Genomic DNA, 24,532 nt, shown 5'->3' with positions numbered 1-24,532 from the left:
AGGACCACAACTCTTTTTTTGTGTTGTTTTGGAGACAGGGTTTCTCTGTTATCTTGGCTCTCCTGGTCTCACTTTTTTTTTTTTTTTTTTTTTGGTTTTTCGAGACAGGGTCTCTCTGTGTAGCCTTGGCTGTCCTGGACTCACTTTGTAGACCAGGCTGGCCTCGAACTCACAGTGATCCACCTGCCTCTGCCTCCCGAGTGCTGGGACTAAAGGCGTGCGCCACCATGCCTGGCTCCCTGGTCTCACTTTGTAGACCAGGTTGGCTTAGAACTCAAAGTGATCTGCCTGCCTCTGCCTCCCAGGTGCTGGGATGACATGCGTGTGTCATCATGCCTGGTACCCTACCCACTCTTAAAAGTTGAACCATTTCTCCAGCCCAAAAGGCCTCTCTTTTCTTTCTCTCTTTTTTTTTTTTTTTGGTTTGGGTTTTTCTTTTTGTTTGCTTTTTCAAGACAGGATTCTCTATTTTAGCCCTAGCTGTCCTGGAACTCACACTCTAGGCCACACTGGCCTCAAACTCACAGAGATCCACCTGTCTCTACCTCCCCAGTGCTGGGATTAAAGGCGTGCACCACCACGCCTGTCAAGGCCTCTCTTTTCTAAGCAAGGATTTTATTATTTATGTACATTTTACTTTATGTATATGTGTTTTGCCTGCAGGTTTGTCAGTGCACTACTTTTGTGACTGGTGTACCCAGGAAGTTAGATAGGGGTGTCATGTTCCCCTGGAATTGGAAGTAAGCGACAGTTGTGATCCACCATGCGGGTACTAAGAATCGAAGTCAGGACCTCCGGGTGAGCAGCCAGTGCTCTTCACCGCTGAGCCATCTCTCCAGCCGCCAGTGTGCTTTTCTTTAAAATACCCTAGAAAGAAAGACACAGGGGCCGGGTGCACACCTTTAATCCCAGCACTCGAGAGCCAGAGGCAGGCAGATCGCTGTGAGTTCGAGGCCAGCCTGGTCTACACAGTGAGTCCAGGACAACCAAAGCTACACAGAGAAACCCTATCTCGAGGAAAAAAAAACCCAAAACCTCTCATGTTTTCATCATGTAATCTGAAGAAACAAGGAAGCCAATCACTAGATGATGTCTGTAATGATTAAAGAAATAAGGTGCCAGACAACAGCTATAGTATTGAAACGCTTATTAGTGGGAGGGGCAGCACAGAGAGAGAGAGACAGAGAGATAGAGACAGTAAGAGAGAGGAAGAGAAGGGAGGAAGGGAGGGAGAGAGGGAGGGAGAGAGGGAGGGAGGGAGGGAGGGAGAGAGAGAGAGAGAGAGAGAGAGAGAGAGAGAGAGAGAGAGTGAGTCTGCCCTTTTGATAATTTGATAATCCTGGGCAGGGGCACTCCTAGTGGCAGGCAGATAACACGTCATAGGTTGCTAGGCAGACTGGGGACTGTATGCTAATAGTGTCAGTGTTCTGGGTTTCTCTGAGACAGTGCTAAGCCACCACGCCTGGCTTAGCAACAGCTCTGGGAGGCCTTCAAAGAGCAACTCTATAAAAATCTACCGGGCGTGGTGGCGCACGCCTTTAATCCCAACACTCAGGAGGCAGAGGCAGGGGGATTTCTGTGATTTCAAGGCCAGCCTGGTCTACAAAGTAAATCCAGGACAGCCAAGGCTACACAAAGAAACCCTGTCTGGGAAAAGAGACAGAGAGACAGAGAGACAGAGAGGAGCCACCGGAAGCCACGTGTGGTAACACACGGTTTGTAATCCTAGTCAGTACTCAAGAGACTGAATGTAGCACGGGGACTGCCTGGACTACAGGTGCAAAATTCTAAGCCCGTCGGGTACACCCTGAGACTGCCAAAACCAAACGAACGACGGAGACGTGGAAGTGGGATTGGTGTATGAGATTCGGAGGAAGCCTTGACGCATCCAGTATCACGGACTTCAAAGGTTCGTCCATCGATTTATGCCATTACAGATTAGTAAACTGAGGCCCAAACGGTAGGGACCTCCACTTTTAGGTTTTCCAATTCCAAACAGCCCTACTCCCCGTTACAGGAATTGACAATAAAGGCAGGTTTGTTGTTGTTGTTTGGGGGTAAGGCACAGTTTTTATTATTTATCATTATTATTTTGGCTTTCAAGGCAGGGTTTCCCTGTGTAGTTTTGCCCAGTACTGAAACTTGCTCTATAAACCAGGCCGGTCTTGAACTCAGTTCTGTCTGCCTCCGCATCCCAGCATTTGGGATTAAATGCGTGCTCCACCACGTCCGACCAAGACAGGCACAGTTTTTGGTTTGGTTTGGTTTTTCGAGGCAGGGTTTCTCTGTGTAGGCTGTCCTGGACTTGCTTCATAGACCAGGCTGGCCCCGAACTCACAGCGATCCTCTTGCCTCTGGCTTCCAAGTGCTGGGATCAAAGGCGTGCAGCACCACGCCCGGCCAGGTACAGTTCTCCATCTGCCCAAAATTCGGGGTGGAAAGACATCAACTTGCCACCAAGCATAACCTTCCGCCTACACATCCCAAAAGGCACCCGGAAACTCAGCCCACAAAAGCTGACGTCACCCGGGCGCACCCCATCCCTCGCCAGCCTTCAAGTTTCCCGAAAGGCTAAGCGGCGGACTTGGGGGGGGGTACCCCGAAGAGGGGAGGCCATTGGCCTAGCCAGCGTCACGTGACGGCGAGGCCGCCGGCCTCCACGGAGGGAGGCGGAAGTGCGCCGCGGACCGCCGCGGTGATGTAGCGGCGTGGGAGGGGCCGAGGCCAGCGCCGTCCGTCCACCGGCCGCCCCGATCTTGTGGTGAGTCCGCGCGCCGAGCGGCAGAGCGGGGCGCCCGTGGGCCCGGCAGGAGTAGCCGCACCCTCGGCGGCGCCGCCATGGATGCGGAGGCCGCGCGCAGGTAACGCGGGCGCTCGCGGCTGGGGTCGGCGGGGGCCGCGGCCCGCACAAAGGCCGGCCTGCGCGTGCGCGGTGGGCACCTCACCGCCCCCCTCCACCTCCCCACTCCACCTCCACCTCCCCTCTCCGAGCTTCTCCCCCAGCCCGCGCGGGTCCGCAGCCCCTGGTACCCGCGAGCTTTAAAAGGCTGGGTGCGGCTTCAGCCTCGGTCACCTGAACCGTAAACAATGGAGCAGGTGCCCTGTTGATGCATTGGAGGCTGCTTCCTCCGCATCCTCGCGGGAAGCTAGGAAGGGTGGTAGGGTAGATGCTTATTGCGGTGGAGTGTATATAACGCGCAAAGAAAGCAGTTTAAAGAGTGTCCCTTTTCAGTGGCCCCGGGATGGACTTTTAAAATGTCCCTTAGGGGTACTGGAATGTCAGGGGGACCTGCCAAAGTATAGATTTGGAGATTTAGACTCTTTGACAGAGAGCTAAATAAGAAAAAAAAAAAAAAAAAAAACCAAAATGGCAGGGCCTTAGCAGGTAAACGGGATATTGATTTACATATTAGGCCTGGTGAAGAATTAGCCTGCCTCGCAGTGGCGAATGGAGATTGAATTTAGGTAAGACACTCTTGTCTTCAGTGCGCCTCTCCATCCGACGCTGCGCATCTTTGAGAAGATTGGTGGAGGCTGATGGACCACCACGGAGTGAAATGAAAACATGCTTTACCATCAAAAGATTCAAGGGCACACTCTAGAGCGGTCCCTACCGACAGGGCAGGTGGATCTATCTCCAGCTTTTCAACAGTTTCCCACCTGCAGGGTGCCAGTGGCCTGTTAGTGAGAGTGGTGAGTGTTCCAGCCCAACTTTCACAAGGGTTGTAGAACTGATAGATTAGAGTAGTATAGAGGAAGTATCAGGTGAAGAAAAGCTTAGGTCCAGGCATGGTGATACATTCCTTTAATCACAAAAGAAGGAAAAGTTAGTTTGTAGAAGGAAGCACCCAGGCAGAAAGTGATGTCAGAGATTTGACAGAATAGGATATGCCCAGTTCTCAAGAGAGAGGAAAAGAAAGCTAATTAAGAGGCAGTGTTACAGAGAGAGAAGGCAGTTTTTACCAGGCAGTAATAGTTGCAGAGAGAGAGAGAGAGAGAGAGAACACGAACACTAAGGTGAAGAAGCAACAGGCCAGAAAATGAGAAGAAGCCAGAAGATTAGAACAGATTGCTGAATTACTTTGAGACCAAGCAGAGCAATTACAGGCCGAGAGAGACCGATTAAATAAGTCAGCTGGGAGAAGAGTTTGAGCCAGAACAGCTGAGCTGAACCAGCCAGCCCAGAGCTCAGAAAGAACAAGTAAGGGTGAGCTTATTAAGCAGTAAGTCTTAGAGGCTGATGACATTCTAGGCCTAGGTTAGAGTGTACGGAGGCTAGAAGCTTCCAGGACTAGGTCTAGGATACCAGACTAAGACAGTAATCCTAGGAGACAGCAATTAAAACAGGCAAATCTGGGCATGGTAGCCTTTAACCCCAGGCAGAGGCATCCATGTGAGTTCGAGGGGATGGCGTGGTTGGGGATTGAGCCCAGAGCCTCCAGTATGCTAACCAAGAATCTTACTACTGAGCCATGTCCCCAGCCATCTTTTATAAAGAGGTCTTGCTGTGTTGCCTGGGCTAGCCTTGGGTTCACCATGTAGCCCAGATGGACCTTGAATTTTTGAGCCTCCTGCCTCAGCCTCCCAGATGGCTGGGATTGTGGGCCTTTCCTACACGGCCTTGTTTGAACTGGACATTGTGATTGGTCCTAAGGTCTTAGTGCTCCCTGCCCATAGTAGCTAACGCACAGGTGAGTGTGCATTCTCCGTGTAGCACTGTCAGTGGCAGGCCGTACATGGTGTTCCTTCCCAGTCCACACAACCAGCTCCCTGGCGCTGAGTGCTCTGCTCCTTTAGCACTGGTCAGTTGTCTGTGGGTGTTCAGTGTCATGTATACTCGTTCAAGTGAGATGACTAAAGGAATTTGGAAAATGGCACCACAGACCCTTAAAATAGTGCAAAATAATTGAAAAGTAAAGAAGTTTCAAGCCCGCCCAGGTGGTGCACACCTTCTTTAATCCCAGCACTCGGGAGGCAGAGACGGACGGATCTCCGTGAGTTCGAGGCCAGCCTGGTCTACAAAGTGAGTCCAGGACAGCCAGGACTACATATAGAGAAACCCTGTCTCGAAAAACTAAAAAGAAAAAAAGAGTTTCTCATTTCTAGAGAAAGCTTTAAAAGATTTAAAACACATCTGAATTGTATTAATTGTATTAACTAGAGTTTTTTTGGGGGGAGGTGGGGGGGTGAAGTTTCGAGACAGGGTTTCTCTGTGTAGTCCTGGCTGTCCTGGACTCAGTTTATAGATCACTGATCCCCCTGCCTCTGCTTCATGAGTGCTGAGATTAAAGGCGTGCACCACCACACCCTGCCTTTTTTTTGTTTTTTTGGGCTTTTTTGAGACAGGGTTTCTCTGTGTTACAGAGCCCTGGCTGTCCTGTAGACCAGTGTCTGTCTACAAGGTGCTGTTTGATTCTGAGTGTCACTCGTCTGTCTTTGTCCACAGACACTTCGAAAACTCCCGACCCAAGGACTGATACCCAACTAAGATAGTCCGAGACAGACCAGGCTGGCCTCAAACTCACATCAATCCACCTGCCACCGTTTCCCAAGTGCTGGGATTAAAGGAGTGCACCACCACACCTAGCTTAGTCTTAAAAATAAAAAAATATGAGACAGTCTTGCTATGTAGCCCCAAGCAAGCCTCAAATAGCATTCATCCTGCCTCTGCTTCCGTGCTGGGATTAGAGCTGTACAAGGTGGTGACATCCCATAGGCCTCTCAGTCAGCTGTGTGAGTGTTAAGAGACCACAGACAGCTAGGAGCCAGTTCCGGGAACAGGAGGTCAGTAAGAGGGGGTAGAGGAGCAGTCTAGGAGAGAAAAAATCAGCAGGTAAGACTAACAGAAAATTGGGGGGGGGGGGGTTGGGGGGTAGAATGGGACCTTTTGGTGGAGTTTTTTTTTTTTTTAATCATTTATTTAATTTAAATGCATTGGTGTGAGGCTGTCAGATCACCTGGAAGTAGAGTTTCAGAAAGTTGTGAGCTGCCGTGTGGGTGCTGGGAATTGAACCAGGGTCCTTTAGAAAAGCAGACAGTGTGCTCTTAACCACTGAGCCATCTCTCCAGCCCCTCACCGAGCTTTTTAAAGTTCACACAGAATGGAAGGTCTGGGGCTTGTACTAGGCCATCAGTGTCGACGTGAGCTGCATCCACCTTGAAGACCACTCCTCCAGATCTGTCCTTAGGGTGTTTCCAAGAAGCTAAACTGAGGAGTCAGTCAGTGGCCTCTGCTCAATTAAAGCTGAGTGTTGGACTGCAGTACACAGAAGGCTCAGGCAGAGGCACAGCAAAGCAGAGTTGGAGAGCTTGCTGGGTAGCGTTGAGGCATAGTACTTATTGTTAGCATTGGTAGTACTTATTTTTACCTTTAATGGTTTACTCCGTGTGTATGTGCGTGCTCACAAATCTGTGGGAGGCCCATGTGCCACAGTTCAAGTATGGAGGTCAGAGGCCAGTTCCCTGGAGTTTGTTTTCTTCTTCCACCTTGTGGATTTCGGCTGTCAGACTCAGGGCATCAGGCATGGTGGCAAGCACCTTTACCCGCTGTCACTGGCCCAAGCATAGAGGCAGTGGGGGTGGGGGAAATGGCGGGCTTAGTTTAAAAGGATAGTACACAGCTAAGACATGGGTACAGCCGGGCGTGGTGGCGCACGCCTTTAATCCCAGCACTCGGGAGGCAGAGGCAGGCGGATCGCTGTGAGTTCGAGGCCAGCCTGGTCTACAAAGTGAGTCCAGGATGGCCAAGGCTACACAGAGAAACCCTGTCTCGAAAAACCAAAAAAAAAAAAAAAAAAAAAGACATGGGTACAGCTTCTCAAAGGGAAAAGTTCACAGGTGTCGTCAGTGGCTGTTTGTTTTTTGTGGGTTTTGTTGTTGTTGTTGTTGTTTTTAGACAGGGTTTCTCTGTGTAGCCCGGCTGTCCTGGGCTCACTCTGTAGACCAGGCTGGCCTCTGCCTACCAGAGTGCTGGGATTACAGGCATGTGTGCCACCACACCCTGTCTTGTGTGGCTGTACATAAAATTCCATGTCCTCCCGCTGTGCTTGAAGGATGTGATTTGCAACAAAGGTTAAAGACTGGGTGAGGAGAGATACATACACTTGTCTTAGTCACTGTCCTGTTGCTGTGAAAGAGACAGCATGACCAACTCTTAGAAAAGGAGACATTTAACTGGGGGGGGGGGGCTTCTTAACAGTTTTAGAGCGTTAACCTGTTACCTGGTGGGGAGCGGGCAAGTGTGGCACCGAACAGTAGTTGAGAGCTTTACATCCTGATCTGAAGACAGCAGGCAGGGCAAGAGCATGAGCGAGTCAGTGGGCCTGGTGTGGGCTTTAGAAACCTCAAAACCACCCCCACCCCCATACTAACCCCCTGTGACACACTTCTTTTGGTAAGGCCACCTCCTAACCCTTCCCAAACGGTTCATCAAGTAGGAAGTAATCCGGCAAATGTATGGGACTGCCCGGGCCACTGTCATTCAAACCACAGCACTGGTGTCTTTGTCTCCCTCTTACGGAATGTCCCTTGTCAGTAAAGTCCTAAGAGGTTTTATGAGGTACCCTCTTTAGATTTAGGGGCATGAGAAGAGTGTGTGTAATAGAGTTAAACTCAAGGCCACAAACACTCTTGGGCCTCATTGAGCCTAGTTTGCAGTTTTTAATATCCTTACTTGTATGTATGTCCTTAGAAAGATAGGCAATCTCTGTAGGAAGCGTGGTTCTCTTCAGTTATGTTAACATTTTTGACTCTGGAATAAAAAAAAAAACTTCCCCTTTTCATGTCCTCCAATTTTTCCTGTATCCTTCTTTGTGCCAGGTCCCAGACCTGGGGAAAAGGGGGGAAAGGAAAGAGCCTGCTACGCCTTTCTCTGCCTCCTGGTCAGCACTGTGGACCAAGTGGCTCTCTCTGCCTGCCTTCCCCAACAGGACGGACTATATTCTGTACTGGGCCTGGGCCTAAGCTCTTCCAGGGAGTTGCTTTTTCTCAGGTATTACCATGCCAGCCAGGAAAGGAATGAATATGGGGTCTGTTCAGTTTGAAACACTTAAATCTAACTCTTCATTATTATAGGGAGGAAGGGGAAGCTAGAAATACCAATGATGACTCAGTTTCCCTTTTACTGCCCTTCTCTTGGAGACTTATCATTCAAAAACACTGCAGAATTCTATCCCAAGTCGCATGTAAGTGTGGCATATTTTTTTTGTCTCTCTCGAGCAAGGGCTGGAAAGATGGTTGAGCAGTTAGGAACACTTGGTCTTGCTGAGATCGTGAGTTTCCCATCACCCACATACATGGCTCACAACTGCCCGTGACGTCACACTGACTTCCCTGCCTGGCCTCCACAGGCATGACACACATGGCATGCACATAAACTCATGCAGACAAACATAGGTACACACAGATCTTTCTTTCTTTCTTTTGGTTTTTCGAGACAGGGTCTCTCTGTGTTAGCCCTGGCTGTCCTGGACTCGATTGTAGACCAGGATGGCCTTGAACTCATAGAGATCTGCCTGCCTCTGCCTCCTAAGTGCTGGAATTAAAGGCGTGCGTCACCACGTCTGGCAAAATACTTTAAATGTATATAATTTCTTTGTACTTTTCACAATACCAGTTAACTTTTTAGTAGCTGCGTTGTTGCTGTACAATAGTGTATTAAGCCATCATATAATTTGAGAACAGTGTATTTAAGGAAATGAATGTTTGGGGGCGTAGAGGTGGGGGTGTAACAGTTGAGAGGACCTTGTGGAGGGCCTGGATTTGATTCCTAGCGCCCATGTGGAGGCTCACAGCTATCCATAAGTTCAGGTGTAGAGGCTATGGTCTGACACCTCTGACCTGCATGTACATGTTGCACATATATGCAGACAACTCTCTAACATATAAAATTAACCTTTAAGGTTACTAAGTTTGGGATTTTTTTGTTGTTTGTTTGTTTTATAAGAAATAAAATATTAGCTGAGTGTGGTGGCACACGCCTTTAATCCCAGCGCTTGGGTGGCAGAGGCAGGTGGATCTCTGTGAGTTTGAGGCTGGCCTGGTCTACAAAGCAAGTCCAGGACAGGCAAGGCTACACAGAGAAACCCTGTCTTGCAAAAGCAAAAAAGAAAAAAATAATAAAAATTTAAAGAGAGAGTTAATATTCTTCACTGGTGCCAGACCCTTCTCTGGCTAATCCAGTGCTTATCCGCTGGGCTTGGGCCTCTGTTGTCTCAGAGCATGCAGCACTCTAAGCTGGCCTCGCATAGGCAGCCTTTACCCCGTGTGACCTGTGCTGAGGAATTCAGGTTGGTTCAGCAGAACCGGGGACTCCAGGCAGCACTGCTCAAGAGCTGGTTGCTTTGCTGATAGCCCAGGGGTCAGAACAGGGACAGAAGCAGTGGTGACCATACAGAGGATTCCTGGTCACTCAATTTGGATGTGCTTCCAGGAAGAAAGTCTCAAGGCAGCCAAGGCCGTTAGCATAGTGGTTTTGAATGGCTAAGCTAGGGAAAGGCATTCCTCCCAGAGGAACGAACAAAAGTCTAAAGGAGCAGAGTTCCCACAGCAAGGGAGTGTGGGAAAATCTATTGTTGTCATTTGAGTTTATCTAGGAAATCAGAGGTTTTTTTTTTTTCTTGTTTTAGTTTGGTCGGCTATTTTTGTTTGTTTTCTCAAGACAGAATTTCTCTGTGTTTGAGACAGGATTCCTCTGTATGTAGACCAGGCTGTCCTGAACCCAGAGAGTCACCTGCCTCTGCCTCCCCAGTGCTGGAATTAACCATCAACCAGCAGTTTCTTTTTACCTTTTAACTTGGCCATTTTACTGAGATAAATCTTATTATAGAATTCATCTCCTTTGACCTTTGCTTTTTTTAAATTTATGTGTGTTTGTGTGTAATATGAGAATGTGGGCCCTATCTATGAGCAAGTGCCCACGGAGTCCAGAAGAGGCTGTCCAGTCACCTGGAGCCAGAGTCCCAGGGGATTGGGAGCTGCCTCATGCAGGGACCTGGGTCCTCCGAGAGCAGCGAGTGTTCCAAGCTCACTGTCTTTCCCCACAGAACACTGAGAAAGAAACCCGCTAAAGGAAACATCGCCTCCCTCCCTTTCCCCCTTCACTCTAATGCATTCTGCATTTAATGCCTGCGTGTGTGCTGCTGCAGTAGACTGCATGTACAGCATCCGTGGCCCTTGCTCTTGTGCTAACAGCAGCAGCTTGAGGCATTGTTTGCAGGTCACTATAGAAAGGCTTTTGGAAGTGGCTTCCATTGAAGGGCCTGGGCTTTGGAGTGGGTTTTGGTTGGCTGCTCCTTTTCTGCCTTGTGAGTCAGGGTTTCTCTGTAGGTGGACAGGATTACAGGGGTGCACCCCCGTGCCCAGCAAGGCCTTACATGCTTTACTTTCTCTCTCCTCCCCGCCCCCTCTCTTTTCAGAGCTGAGGACTGAACCCAGGGCCTTGCGCTTGCTAGGCGCTCAACCACTGAGTTAAATCCCCAATCCCCATAGGCTTTACTTTTAATGGAATTTAAGTCACGCTCAGAAGAGAGTTTAGAGAGATTTATAAAATAGTCCATTTCTACTGTCCACAAAGTGGCAAGCAACAACTAAAACAAAAAGCCAACAATAGCAAAAAATACAAATCTATTGGATACATTAAAAACAAAACAAAACAAAACAAAAAAACACAAAGAAGCCAGGTGTAGTGGCACACACCTTTAATCCCAACACTGGGGAGGGAGGGGCAGGTGGATCACTGTGAGTTCAAGGCCAGCCTGGTCTACAAAGTGAGTCCAGGACAATCAAGGCTACACAGAGAAACCTGCCCCCCCCCCAAAAAAAAACCCACAAAGAAGCCAAAAGAAAACCTAAATTAACATCATTAGGGAAATCTTTGTGTCAGAATGGGGAGTGGTGCTTATGTGGATATAGACTGTATTTTTAATTCCTGTGGGTTGATCATCCTTCAGGCTGGCCACCTAGAAAGTTCCTGTGCTCTCATTTCAGAGACAGTGCAGGTGGCTTCACAGCACCGGCAGGCTGTGTTGGTGGCACTTCTGGACACTGAGCAGTAAGAGTTAACGTGCGTGTAGTGAGGGCCTCGGTGAAGGCCAGTAAAGTATGTGCGGTGTCTGAAGCATGACTACAATCTGGCTGTAAAACACTTAGATTCTGAGGAGTCTTCATACAACCGATCATTTAAACTCCCACTTCGGAGCCGAGCATGGTGGCGCAAGCCTTTAATCCCAGCGCTCTTGAGGCAGAGGCGGATAGATCGCTGCTGTGAGTTCGAGGCCAGCCTGGTCTACAAAGTGAGTCCAGGACAGTCAAGGCTACACAGAGAAACCCTGTCTGGAAAAAAAAAAACCCAAACAAATAAATAAGAAAATAATAAGCTCACACTTGGGTACTTTTACTTTGGCAACAGAGCTTCTCCCTATCTGTTCTTTCAGCTATTCTCTGGAGCAAGTTCAGCCTTTTTGTTCATTTCCATATCAACAAACGATGGCGGAAGCTCCTGACATGGCTGTCACGGCGGAGCAGCAGATGCCAGCAGAGGCTCCTGCCCAGGAACCTGTCCCAGGTAGGTCTTATCCATGGCCCCATCCTAACGTGCCTCCGCCTCTGGCAGAGCTGTTAGTGAACACTTTCCACTTCTGCACGCTGTTACCTTACAGCATTGGCATTGAACGTGGTCCAAAGGCTCCGAGGCAGCGGAGCAGTAACACAGGCACTGCAGAAGTTGAGGTAGAGTGATGTCTCGGGAACAGCTGAGGGGACAGAGTGGAGGCATGGCACCCAAAAACCTGAGCGATTATGAACCTTTGGATTCTGGAGCAGCGAAGGAAAAGTTGGGAAATAGGACCAGATGAGGCAATCAGCCCAGCCTGGTCTACAAAGCGTGTCCAGGACAGCCAGGGCTACACCGGGAAACTCAGTCTGGAGGGTATAGTAAGAGCAAGGCTGGCTTGAAGGCACAAGTGGATTAGAGACTGCACACGTGGGGAGACTCTGAAGACTGTCAGAGCAGGGGAAGGAGCTGGGAACTACTCACGAGGTACAGTTACTTGGCTACAGCTAATGTATTGCATGGAGATGCTGAGGGAGAAGGGCACACTGAAGTACCAGTCATACTCCATTCTGTTATTGTAGTGACGTGGGTGTGTGTGTGTGTGTGTGTGTGTGTGTGTGTGTGTGTGTGTGTATGTATGTGTTGTACCTGCATGTCAGTGAACCGCTTACCTGTCTGCTACCTTTGGAGGCCAGAAGCTAACGTAGAATCCCTTGGAACTGGAGTTACAGATGGGTGTGAGAGCTGCCAGGCGGGTGCCAGGAGTCAAAGCAGGTCCTCTGTAAGAGTAGCCACTGCTCTTAACCATGAGCCATCTCTCTGCTTTGAGAAAGGGGTTTTGTGCACATGATGGGTGATGGTATACACTCTGTAATGGACAGGGTAGGCCTCAGCACACATCCTACAGCCCTTAATAACAGTTTATTCTTACCTTTGAACAGTGCTACCAGCCCAGAGAGCTTGCCCTCAGCATCTTTAACTCACTTTGAATGTGAGTGGAGCTTGTTCTAAAATAAGCCATAAGCCACCTGTGGCTGTCTACTCAGGGGAAATGAGTTAAAACCTCCCCCTTTGAGGACAGGGTCTCACTATACAGACCAGGCTAACCTTGAACTCATAGAAATTGCCTCCTGACGGCTGGTATTAAAGATGTGTACTGCCTCGTCTGGCCTTGTTCAAAAATTTGTTTTCTTAATTATTTACGTGCTGATAGAATTCTTATAAAGTGGTACATAGATCCCTAGGAAAACCAAGAAGCCACCGAGCAGCCATAGAGAATCAGTCTGACTATCAAATCTGCCTAGATGGAGAGTAAAAGGAGAAACCCGGTGGGGGGGGGGGGTACAGGGACGTAACTTGGATCAGATAGCATGGGGTGACCGCGTGGGGGGGTCTCCTGCAGCTTTTAGGTTCAAGTGATTCTGAATATCACTGTGTTTCAGAGGCTCCAAAGAGAAGGAAGAGAAAAGCCAAAGCAGCAGAACCCAAGGACCCAGTGGAACCCAAAAAACCTGCTCAGTCAAAAAAATCTGCCAAGTCCACAAAAGCAAAAGAAAAGCAAGAAAAAATCACAGACACTTTTAAAGTGAAAAGAAAAGTGGACCGTTTCAACGGTGTTTCTGAAGCTGAGCTTTTGACCAAGACACTTCCTGATATTTTGACCTTCAACCTGGACATAGTGATTGTAAGAATTTCTCTTGCTTGTTTGACAATAAGTAGCGTTCTTCCGGAAAGGTTTCTAAGAGCCTTGTGGAGGTGGGTAGTGTTACCTTCCTGAGGTTGTGTTACATGAGCGTGAATAAGAGGGTGAGCTTGGGATTGGGGCTGCTGTGAAGGGAAGGCCTTGGCAAGCCTTCATCTTTACAATGTTTTTCATTAGTGAAATATGAGATAATGCCTCCCTCACCAGATTGCACTTGAACGAAACAGCCCACGTGAAGCACTTTGGGTATGTGATCGTTGATAGTACTTGGGATGTGGCCGCACTGGGGTGGTTTTGCTTTTTGATGTTTGGAGCTACACTCACTATTAATCTGGCTGGCCTCAAGCTTGCAGCCGTCCTGGTGCCTGTGCCACGGCACCCAGCCCGGCACTGCTAAATTTGCGCTTATGTCTGTAGCTGTAAGAACCATTAGAATGACCATCGGGGCAGCTGTGTAGGTGCTCTGTGGAGGAAATTACAGTTTGGGAGGTGGCTCAAGACACAGCTCAGTTCGGCTGTTGAAAGACCTGTCTCTTTCCCGACCAAAGGCAGCCTGCCTTGGTAGGGGTCGGACTTCTTTTGTTTTTCAAGACAGGGTTTCCCTGTGTAGCAGCTCTGGCTGTCCTGGACTTGCTTTGTAGACCAGGCTGGCCTTGAACTCACAGATCTACCTGCCTCTGCCTCCCGAGTGCTGGGATTAAAGGTATGTATGGAGTTAAACAGTGTTGTGTTTCACTGTTCCCTTTTGTCCTTCCTTCCCTAATTTTTTTTTTTTTTTTAAAAATCGTGTAGCTTTTCTTTTCTTTGGAGGGGGAGAGGGTCAAGCCAGGGTTTCACTGCATAGCGGTGGCTCTCCTGGAACTCGCTCTGTAGACTAGGCTGGCCTCAAACTGAGCACTCCGAGAGTCACCTACCTCTCGTGCCCAAGCACTGGCATTAAAGGCCACTACTGCCTGGCTGTTTTCTTTTTCTTTTTTTCTTTTTGGAACAATGCACAGTAATTTAGTATGCTACATAGTGAAGGCGTGTGGCAGTATTAGAACAGCCTGCCTTTTGTCTGGACTTTGCAAATGAAACAAATGGGATATTTGCCTCAGTTCTAAAGCCCTGTTTTTAAGGATAAAGGTGTTTACCTGTTTTGTCTTCTAGATTGGCATTAACCCCGGACTGATGGCAGCTTACAAAGGGCACCATTACCCTGGGCCTGGAAATCACTTCTGTAAGTGTCTGCTCCTTAGGTATTGCTTTTCAGTGAGGTATTTTTATCAGTAGGATTGACAGGCTGGCCTCACAGTTATATAAGAATGAATAAGCGACACTCTGTGCATGCTTCTCTGATACGTGCATGGCAAGCGAGGAGCTGGAATGGTGTGGCAGCACTCACACTGATATTAGTGGAGAGGAGTGGGGCATGAAAAAGTAAAAAGTACTTCCTGGTGCCTTTTGGGCAGCTGGGGATCCAGCTCCACGCTCTGAGCATGCTAAGCATTTATTCTAACCTCTGTCATTTCTCTTTGCTCAAACTGTTTTCAATATTTTATTTTATTTATTATTCTTATGGTGTGTGTGTGTGTGTGTGTGTGTGTGTGTGTGTGTGTGTGTGTAGATTGTGTTTCTCAATGTAGTCTTGGCTATTCAGGAACTCCTATGTACACCAGACTGGCTTGAATACACAGAGATCTGCCTGCCTTTGCCTCCTGAGTGCTGGGATTAAAGTCATGTACTACTGCCTGGCATTGATTTCTTTTTCTTTTTTCTTTTTTGAGTGATTGTGTGTATGTTTCAAGGATAGGCTAACAATAATAATTGGCTATGACGGTGTGGACAAAAATGTTGGCGTTGCCAGATTTTTGTCAGTAGTATTTTCTTGGAGAGATTAAAAGAATTGATTATGGATCTGGAGAGGTGGCCCAGAGATTAAGAGCATCGGCTGCTCTTCCAGGTTGGATTCCCAGCACCCACGTGGTGGCTCACAGTTCTAAGGGACCTGATGCCCTTTTTTGGCACCAACCACACACATGGTACCCTGCACTCTGGGCAGAACACCCTTTTCTAATTGGTTTTATTTTTTATTTTTTTGTCAGTGTGACACAAGCTCATAGTAATTTGGGAAAAGGGAATCTCACCTGAGAACGTGGCATCACCAGATTGGGCTGTGGGCATTTTCTTGGTTAATGATTGCTATGGGAAAGTCCAGCTCACGGTGGGTGATCCCACCCCTCAGCAGGTGGTCCTGAGTTGATTAAGAAAGCAGGCTGAGCAAGCCAGTAAGGAGCATCCTCCATGGCCTCTGCATCACTTCCTGCCTCCAGGTTCCTGCCCTGAGGTCCTGCCCTGGCTTCTTTCAGTGATGGCGTGTGACCTGAGAGATGTAAGTTAAAATAAACTCATTTCTCCCCAAATTGCATTTGGTCATGGTCTTTTATCAGAGCAGTTGAGACCCTAACTACGACACACCATGGACATAAAATAAAATTAAAGAATTTCTTAAATATGGGTTGTTGGGTATCAGTTATATGTAAAGTGCTTTGATCTGAGATAGTCTCTAAAGACAGTTTCTATAGAAGAAAACAACAACGAAGGTTCATTCTTTCCTAGTGAGCTTTTAAAACAAGTACTTTTACCCTGGTGCTGCTCTGTACATGCAGGTTGTTCATAACACTGCCTACCAGAGCAGTGCATGTCCTCAGAAAACACTGCTTATCTGAGAGTAAGAGTCTGGATGTTCCTGCTAAGTAATAATGTCGCCTTGAACACTGTCCCCACTATTATAAATTCTGAGAAAGTGTGTCTTAGTTCCCCTCACCCTCAGAATGTTGGCGTTTAGTCGGTGGGTTAGTCTAGGGCAGATGGTGACATTACCAATTTGGAGAAAAGAACACAGTTTGAAGGTGTGTGTGCAAGGAAGGTAAATAGTTTCTTGCAGGAAAATGATAATTATTAAAGCCAGAGAGCTTTGTCCTGCTGCCATTGATCAGTATGGTATTTGACCTAGGTTACTAATTGATATATTTCAAGTCCTTTGTTTTTCACTTTTAAGAACAGGATGTAGAGCATTCCATCAGCTAAAAGCCTTGCACTTTGTGTAGAGGTAACAGAGTCCTCTGTCCACAGGGAAGTGTCTGTTCATGTCCGGGCTGAGTGAGGTTCAGCTGAACCATATGGATGACCACACTCTACCCGGGAAGTACGGCATCGGCTTCACCAACATGGTGGAGAGGACAACTCCGGGCAGCAAGGACCTGTCCAGGTAGCTACAGCATGGCTCCTCCAGTTACTTAGCAACATTATAGGGATCCTATCCAAACCCAGATCCAAGAATGCTTGTGTGATGCTTTGTGAAGGCAGTGCAAACACTGCTGGGTCTGTTCCTCACTGCCTCCCCCCCCCCCCCCCACTGTTTCTTACTTCAATTCTAGTAAAGAATTTCGGGAAGGAGGGCGAATCCTAGTGCAGAAACTGCAGAAATACCAGCCACGAATAGCGGTGTTTAATGGAAAATGTAAGATTTACTTTTACATTTTTATCTTTCCTTTCCCGTTTATTCAATCACTTTACAGCCTGGTCTCAGCCCCCTCCCTCCTCCCTGTAGCACCCTCGTACCCCCTCCTTCCCATTCCCTTCTCCCAAGGGGTAGCATCCCACCTTTGCACCTCAAGTCACAGCAGGACTAGACTAAGTACATTCTCTTCCACTGGGGCCTGACAAGGCAGCCCGGCTAGGGGAAAGGGATCCAGTAGCAGGCAGCAGAGTCAGAGACAGCCCCCACTCCCATTGTTAGGGGACCCCCATGAAGCCTGAGCTGCGCATCTGTAACATGTGTGCAGGGGGCCTAGGTCCAGCCCGTGCATGCTCTTCGGTTGGTGGTCCAGTCTCTGTGAGCTCCATCCTTGACCCCTCTGGCTCCCTCTAGCTTATCTTTTCTTACTGCTAATGGCAAGGGTAGTGTTAAATAGGTTTGTATTTTCTTTCAGGTATTTATGAAATTTTCAGTAAAGAAGTTTTTGGAGTAAAGGTTAAGAACTTGGAATTTGGGCTTCAACCCCATAAGATCCCAGACACAGAAACTGTAAGTCTCCTGCATGCATCTATAAGGCAGCTAGCGCGGGGGGGGGGGGGCTTCTAGTTAGTTAGTGGTCCTTTCCCTTAGTCCCAGACACTGGCATTTCTGCCGTGGAAAGAGCCACCTGTTTTATCAAATAGTTATCAGCTTATGTTTTCCGGTGAGTTAGAGTTTTATTTAAAAAGTATTTGTCAGCTAAATGTCAGAGGCACACACACAATGACAATATCAATGGTGGTTACTTACGAATTCAGATGTATGTATAAACACAGACCTCATGGATAAGATTAACTACTTTTGTATGTTTAACCACAGCTTAATGAGGGCTGTACATGCTAGACAGACATCCAGCCAACTTTCTGTTTGGTACTGTCACGTAATCAGAGGCATCATAAGACAGACCCGTGGCTTGCTGGCTTTCTCTCTCTCTCTCTCTCTCTCTCTCTCTCTCTCTCTCTCTCTCTCTCTCTCTCTGTCTCTCTCTCACATTTCACTTATTTATCTATCTACCAATTTATTTCTTTCTATATGTAGTTAGCAATAGGTTTTTGGTTGTCTTGTTTCTTGTGCTGGGGATCAGATTTAGGTTTTTTGTACATGTCAAGTAATTACCACTTAGCTATCCTGGCCCTCTTTTTTGTGTGTGGGGGGGCTTGTTTTTGAGTTTTTTGTTTCATTTTGTTTTCTTAGACAGTGTTTTTCTATGTAGCTTTGGCTGTCCTGGACTCACTTTGTAGACTAGGCTGGCCTCGAACTCTGATCCGCCTGCCTTTGTCGTGTCCACCCCCACCCCTACCGTGGCCAGCTTACCCTAGCGCTCTTAAACATAGTTTTCTCCAGCTCTCTTTTGTGTGTAGTGGCTGGCTGGGTGGTAACTGGGGCTAGAACCAAGGGTTTCTCACATGCTAGGCAGGGCAAATGATCTAGTACCGATGCTTCCCATCAGCAAGGGAGGCAAGAGCAGGAACCTGGAAGCAGAAATTGGAACTGAGGAAGAACGCTGCTTACTGGTTTGCTCAGCCTGCTTTCTTATAAAACCAGGGCTCTGGGCCTGGGGAGATGGCTCAGTGCTTAAGAGCACTGGCTTTTCTTTCAGAGGAACTGAGTTCAATTCCAAGCACCCACAGGGTAGCTCACAACTGTCTGTCACTCTAGTTCAGGGTTTCTGGCACCCCCACACAGACATTTGTACAGGCAAAACACTAGTGCACATAAAAATAAATAAATCTTTAAAAAAAAAAAAAGCCAGGCGTGGTGGCGCACGCCAGTAATCCCAGCACTTGGGAGGCAGAGGCAGGGCAGATCACTGTGAGTTCGAGGCCAGCCTGGCCTACAAAATGCATTTAGGACAGCCAAGGCTACGCAGAGAAACCCTGTCCTGAAAAACAAAAACTAGGCTCATCTGACTAAGACAGCAGCAGTACTCACAGTGAGCTGCGTCTACCACACTAGAGTTAAGGAAATGCCTCATGGGCCTGGCAGGATTGCTCAGCTTGCACAGTGGACTGTTAGACTCTTGAAGGCTTCTCTACCCCAGCTAGTTCCCAAATAATTGACACAGAGACTGTCATGAAGCACTAACGCTGGCCAAATACCAACCCTCTAAGCTATTTAGCTGTCCCCCAGCTACACACCCAAGTTACTTGCCAGTCAATCATCCTGTGTGGGATGGATCTGCTCCATCAGTCTGTCCTCGTGGCCACGTGCTTGTGGTCCTTCTGCCCCATGGGGACGTCCTTCTCTCTGCGTCCCTTCCTGCAGCTGTGCTTCCTTTCCCCTCTCCTGACACAGAGTCTCTCTCAGACCCCCAGGCCAGCCCAGGAACCCAAGCCCCACCCACCTCTCTTCTGCCCAGCCCAGGCTGCCAGCAGCTTGACTGAGCAGTCAAGGATAATTGGGGGGCAGAGTTACACAGCATCACTTGGTATACATGAGAATGTGCTTATCTAGGGTATACCCAGACCTTGGGGGCTAGTAATTAACAATTAAATACATTAGCAGCACCAGAACGGCCTCCAACATAATGGTTAAGATATTTTCTGCCAAGCTTGACAACCTGAGAGTTCAGTCCCCAGAGAACTGACTCCAACAAGTTGTCCTCCGACTTCACTTGTTCACATACCGCACACTTCTGCCCCCCCCAAACAAACAAACAAATAAATAAGGAAGTGCCTCATGGGTAAGGCCACTGGCTAGTTTGATCTGGGTAATTCTTCAGTTGAAGTTCCTTCTTGACAAATGAGTGTAGGCCTGGGTCAGTTGACAGCCAAGAAGTAACCATGGCAACTTTGGCAGTCCTCTACATAGCACTGCATTATACAATGTATTCTTTTTTTTTTTTTCTTTTTGGTATTATGTATATAGTGCTCTGCTTGCTTGGACAGGTGCAGGCCAGAAGAGGGCATCAGATCACATTATAGATGGTTGTGAGCCACCATGTGGTTGCTGGGAATTGAACTCAGGACCTCTGGAAGAGCAGGCAGTGCTCTTAACCTCTGGGCCATCTCTCCAGCCCCATACAATGTATTCTTTAGCATGAAATAGGAAGCTGTTGGTGTTGCTAGTGATTTAGTGCCAAGTGAAAACAATTTACTTTTCTTGTTATTTTACTTGTGGGTCAGTAGTTGGGTCAGTACTATGCCCACCAGGCGAGGCTGTCCTTAGACCTACAGAGATCCACCTGCCTCTGCCTCCTGAATGCTAAGATTAAAGGTGTGCGCCATTACCCTCAGCCAGTCTACTCTGGGTCATTTTAATTGAAGAATATCTTGAAAATGTGTGCTGTTATAAAACATGATAACATACCTACACATATATCAATTAGGAGTTTCTAAGAATTCTATTCTCAAAGCAAAATAATTACAATGTATGATGATGATGCCTCAAAACAAAATAATTATATGATAAAGAAACCAACTTACAAATTGTCATAAATATAGTAGTCCACTGCCTCAGTTGTGTGTAACTGAGAAAACAGAAAATGAGTTGTGCTCTTTGAAGGACAGTTTGTCCGCAACCAAAATGATAAATGCAAGTGTCTTTTCCTGTAGCCATCTGCTTCTGGTATTTTATCCAACTTCTAGGACCATTTCCAAATTAATAATGTAGAAGACTTTTTACTGTAGTTGATGATAAAAGAATTTAAAGCAACCTAAACCCTTTAGTTGGCTCTAGCTAATAAGTCATAAAAGGCTCTGTAACTCTTTAAGGCCTTTCATGCTTAGGTACATGGTAAGAGCATCTCTGAGGTACACTGTTGAGTGAGAAGAGCAAGGGGCGGGGCAAGGAGAGCACATTGTGCTTTGTGTGTTTATTGAAAAGGACGTGGGGCAGTAGCTGCACCTAGAGGCCTTTGATTGCCCATGGACACCTCAGGGACTCATGAAGAGTGATTGCCTCAGCAGAGGGAACAGGAGAGCTGGGAGGGAGACCTCAGCAGAAATGCTGCTCCCTTTGTTCCTTTGGAATTATGAAATATATTTACTTAAAAAGAAGAGACTTGCCAGGCAGTGGTGGCGCACGCCTTTAATCTCAGCACTTGGGAGGCAGAGGCCAGCCTGGTCTACAAAGTGAGTCCAGGACAGCCAAGGCTACACAGAGAAACCCTGTCTCAAAAAACCAGAAAAAAGGAAAAGACTCGATTGTTAGAGGAACACTTGGGGGAACCATGTGTTAATTTATTGGCTTTGGTCTTAAATGCAACTTCTTGAATTGATTTTGTATGTATGTGCGTATGTGTGAATATATCAAGTTATTAAGCCAAATAAAGATAAGTTTTTCTTTTCTTTTCTTTTCTTTTTTTTTTTCAAGACAGGGTTTTACTGTGTAACCTTGGCTGTCGAAGTCTCACTTTGTAGACCAGCCTGGCCTCCAACTCACAGCACTCCTCCTGCCTCTGCCTCCGGAATGCTGGATTAAAGGTGTGCACCGCCATCGCACTTGGTTAAAGATAAGTTTTTCTAACCACAGTATGAATAGATAAGAGCAGATGTTAAAGTCTCTGAACCTTGTTGGTCCCAGCTCTGCTACGTCATGCCGTCTTCCAGTGCCAGATGTGCTCAGTTTCCTCGAGCCCAGGACAAAGTTCATTACTACATTAAGCTGAAGGACTTAAGAGATCAGCTGAAAGGCATTGTACGCAACACGGACATTCAGGAGGTGAAATACACATTTGACCTGCAGCTGGCACAAGGTTTGCTACCATTCCCTCCTCTTATCGGCTTCTTGTGTGTATGGAACAGAAAGGCAGTAGCAGATACAAGGCAGGAGGAAGGAGAAGGGTGCTGTGGCCAGATGCTGTGGTGATGGGTCTCAGTGTGTTCGCATCTCCTCGTGCTGTGGGAGTTTGGGTCTGAGGAGCATCTCTCTGCCTAGAGTTGAGTGTGATGGATTTTTCCAATTCTTAAAGCTAATTTAGTTATATGCTACAAAGAATTTTAGCAATTGAGCTAATAGCAAATAAGGCTGCAGAGATGGCTCGGTGCTTGGGACCCCTGTTGATCTTGCAGAAGACCAGGGTCTGAATCCCAGAACCCACCTGACGCAGTTCTAGGGGACCCATTGTCCTCTGTCCTCCTTGGGCATCTGCATGCATAGAAACCCATGCAACTGCGTACACACACAAATAAAAATAATACATCTTAAAAAAAAACCTATTCAAATTATACAACTCAGCTGCATTTGCATAAAAAACTTATACAACATCAGTTTCAATCATCTTTTATTGTCCCACAGAGGATGCAAAGAAGATGGCTGTTAAGGAAGAGAAGTACGACCCAGGCTATGAAGCAGCATATGGCGGTGCTTATGGTGAAAACCCATGTAATAGTGAGCCGTGCAACTTTCCTTCCAATGGGCTAAGTACGTTTCCGTCCAGATGGTTTCTTTCAGAGGACTGGGGGGGGGGGGGGGTGACGGGAATGTAATGGAAATGGAGCGTGGTTGTTGAAGATTTAGGAGTATTACCATATAATGTAACTGAGTGTCTAAAGACTTCACAAATCGTTCCCTTACATCACAGCTTCTAAGCCAGCCCACCCATGTCTCTTCTTGAATAACAAATGATTTATCAGTCCTAGATCTGAAAATCTACTGGAAATTTACTGTGTCTCTGTTTGTTTTGAGACAGGGTTTCTCTGTGTAGCCCTGGCTGTCCTGGACTCTTCGTAGACCAGGCTGGCCTCAAACTCACAGAGATCCACATGCCTCTGCCTTCCTGAGTGCTGTGCGCTACCACACCGGGCATGAAAGTTACTGTTTTCAGTATTTTAATAATTCTTCTTTAGTGTACTTTAAAAATCTAATTGGATCAATTGAAACTTGACAATGAACTAAGATTTTTTTTTTCCCCTTCTCAGCAGCTGCGGACCTGAGAGGAGAGTCAGCCCCTGGGGATGTTCCCAATGGGCAGTGGATGACGCAGTCATTTGCAGACCAGATCCCTTCTTTTAGTAATTGTGGGACACAAGCACAGGAAGACGGAAGCCACGCGTAGGGACTGTGCCTCTCCGCTCTGCCTCAGCACTGCAGTTTAATGCAGTTGTCGGGGCGTAGACCCTCAGTTGCTAACTGAAGACTTTTAGTTTTAATAGTACTTTACACTAGTGGTGTAATTATGTTTGGTAGTCAACCGATGAGCTGTGTAGTTTGGAAAGAAAAAATAGGGTGGTTTTTTTATCTGAGTTTTGTATTTGGATTATCCATCATTCCAGCTTTTTATATACTGTATCTCATTTATGAAGAAACTGGTTTTCTTTGGGGAGTCAGTTTGATCTATGACTTTAAAATGCAACAGTCCGGATGTTTATAGTTGATTCTTTACTCTGCATACCTATGTATGCCACGACCCCTTTAAATGCCTAAGAAGGGCACGCTAGTAAGAATCAAGCTAGTACACAAAAATCCAGCCTCCGTGGATGGCGCTGACCAACCCGCACTGCAGTCCCAGCTGGGTTTATTCGCTCTCAGACCCCTTTACTCCCCCCGCGGTGTGTGTGGCGGGGCTTGGTAACAGTATGGCCCTTCCTGCTGAGGCATAAGCCCTTCCTTAGCTCTCCACTCCGCCCTGTCAAGCCTCTCAGAGGCGAAACGCCTGCTGCCCTGGTAGGCTCCTGAGAGCGTCAGTATTTATCAATGTTCTGATTTTATCCTTGACGTGGAAAGTAATGAGAAATGAACTTTCAGGGTGAACAGCGTCAGGCTGCAGGTGTTTGATAATCCTGTTTAAACTGGTGCTGTGTGTACATGGGATGTATTAAGATAATACAGACATTTTTCTTGCTAGGTAGAGCTAATCATTAATCAATAATTTAAAAATTATTGTCACTGCTGTGTTTTACTGTGGACTTAGTGAACCTCATGAGCAGTTGATTGGAATTTGTACCTTTGTGGTTTTTAATGCATTTTCCATGGTGCTACAAATAGCCTATTAGGGCTGGTCGATATTAAAACTGGGCCTTCAGAAACGCCTGCTGTATTCACTCCTGGTCACCCATGGATATTCTGACTTGGTGCATACCCCAGGAACGTGCTGGTTTTCAGTATGAAATGTCCGCGAGGATTTTATATCCCACAGAGGTTACATCGCCTGTTCCTCTATGAGTAATTAGAGAAGCAGTGTCTTATGATGAAGTTCAGCGTGCTCTTAGCTGTGGGAATGATGGATTTTATTTTTCCTTAAGTCTAGCTCAAGCTGTGTACCAGGCATACCATTTAAGAGGTGTGCTGCACTGCTGTTTACATGGACATCGTATGCAGGTGCTCCGAAGTGCCTCGCATCAGGGATTAGGATCAACTGAATTATTTTTTTCATGGGACTCTGTAAAGCATGTAGCTGAGTATGGCTGTGGTGTCTGACTATTGTAGCTTTACTGTAGATTTCCTTGTGTGGAAAAATACCTTTAAATTATGACACTCTGGAGGGCGAGTGTGAGGACCTTCCAGGTGCAGTCCTGGTGCTTCTCACTGAACTTGGCCACTGAGTAGTACATGTCGGTGCATCCTGTATGTGGCAGGGCAGGAGTTTTTTCATTAAATAATACTGAGATTTTAACTTCATATAAAAGTCTGGTAGTTTTTTGCAATAAACATTAAGAATGGCTATATTTAAGGCACGAGTATTTCTATAGCAAATTGTAATGGTGTTCTCCCCTACTTTAACCCTGAGGACAGTTTGCTTTTGTTATATTTACCATGCAGAGTAATATAGGAAAAGCAC

The 24,532-nt window shown here is 47.1% G+C and overlaps 2 protein-coding genes across 6 annotated transcripts in view; one reads left to right on the top strand and one right to left on the bottom strand.

Annotated features, from left to right (window-relative positions):
• The first annotated feature begins 1,533 nt into the window (after positions 1–1,533).
• TDG (thymine DNA glycosylase) lies at positions 1,534–24,419 on the top strand. Of its 5 annotated transcripts, none has more exons than XM_084794244.1 (10): positions 1,534–1,909; positions 11,433–11,563; positions 12,994–13,235; positions 14,403–14,472; positions 16,368–16,503; positions 16,673–16,755; positions 17,228–17,322; positions 21,337–21,508; positions 22,051–22,176; positions 22,674–24,419. In XM_084794244.1, the coding sequence occupies exons 2-10, from the start codon at positions 11,485–11,487 to the stop codon at positions 22,808–22,810; spliced, it is 1,140 nt and encodes a 379-aa protein (XP_084650370.1). In that variant the 5' UTR covers positions 1,534–1,909; positions 11,433–11,484; the 3' UTR covers positions 22,811–24,419. The 5 variants fall into 5 exon arrangements, with proteins under 5 accessions (XP_084650370.1, XP_084650368.1, XP_084650366.1 ...); XM_084794242.1 differs by lacking the exon at positions 1,534–1,909 and adding an exon at positions 2,619–2,761; XM_084794240.1 differs by lacking the exon at positions 1,534–1,909 and adding an exon at positions 2,643–2,861.
• GLT8D2 (glycosyltransferase 8 domain containing 2) overlaps positions 14,481–24,532 on the bottom strand; it is a 41,777-nt gene continuing 31,725 nt past the window's right edge. Inside the window, exon 10 of the mRNA XM_084794246.1 lies at positions 14,481–15,615. Coding sequence (XP_084650372.1) covers positions 15,452–15,615 — 164 coding nt within the window. The 3' untranslated portion in view covers positions 14,481–15,451. The remainder of the gene's footprint in view (positions 15,616–24,532) is intronic.

The sequence above is a fragment of the Acomys minous genome, assembly GCF_964271855.1.
Source record: "Acomys minous genome assembly, chromosome: 9".
In the NCBI taxonomy this organism is placed as follows: Eukaryota; Metazoa; Chordata; class Mammalia; order Rodentia; family Muridae; genus Acomys; species Acomys minous.
The sequence above is the reverse complement of the archived record's forward strand: the minus strand, read 5'-3'. Positions and strand labels throughout refer to the sequence as shown.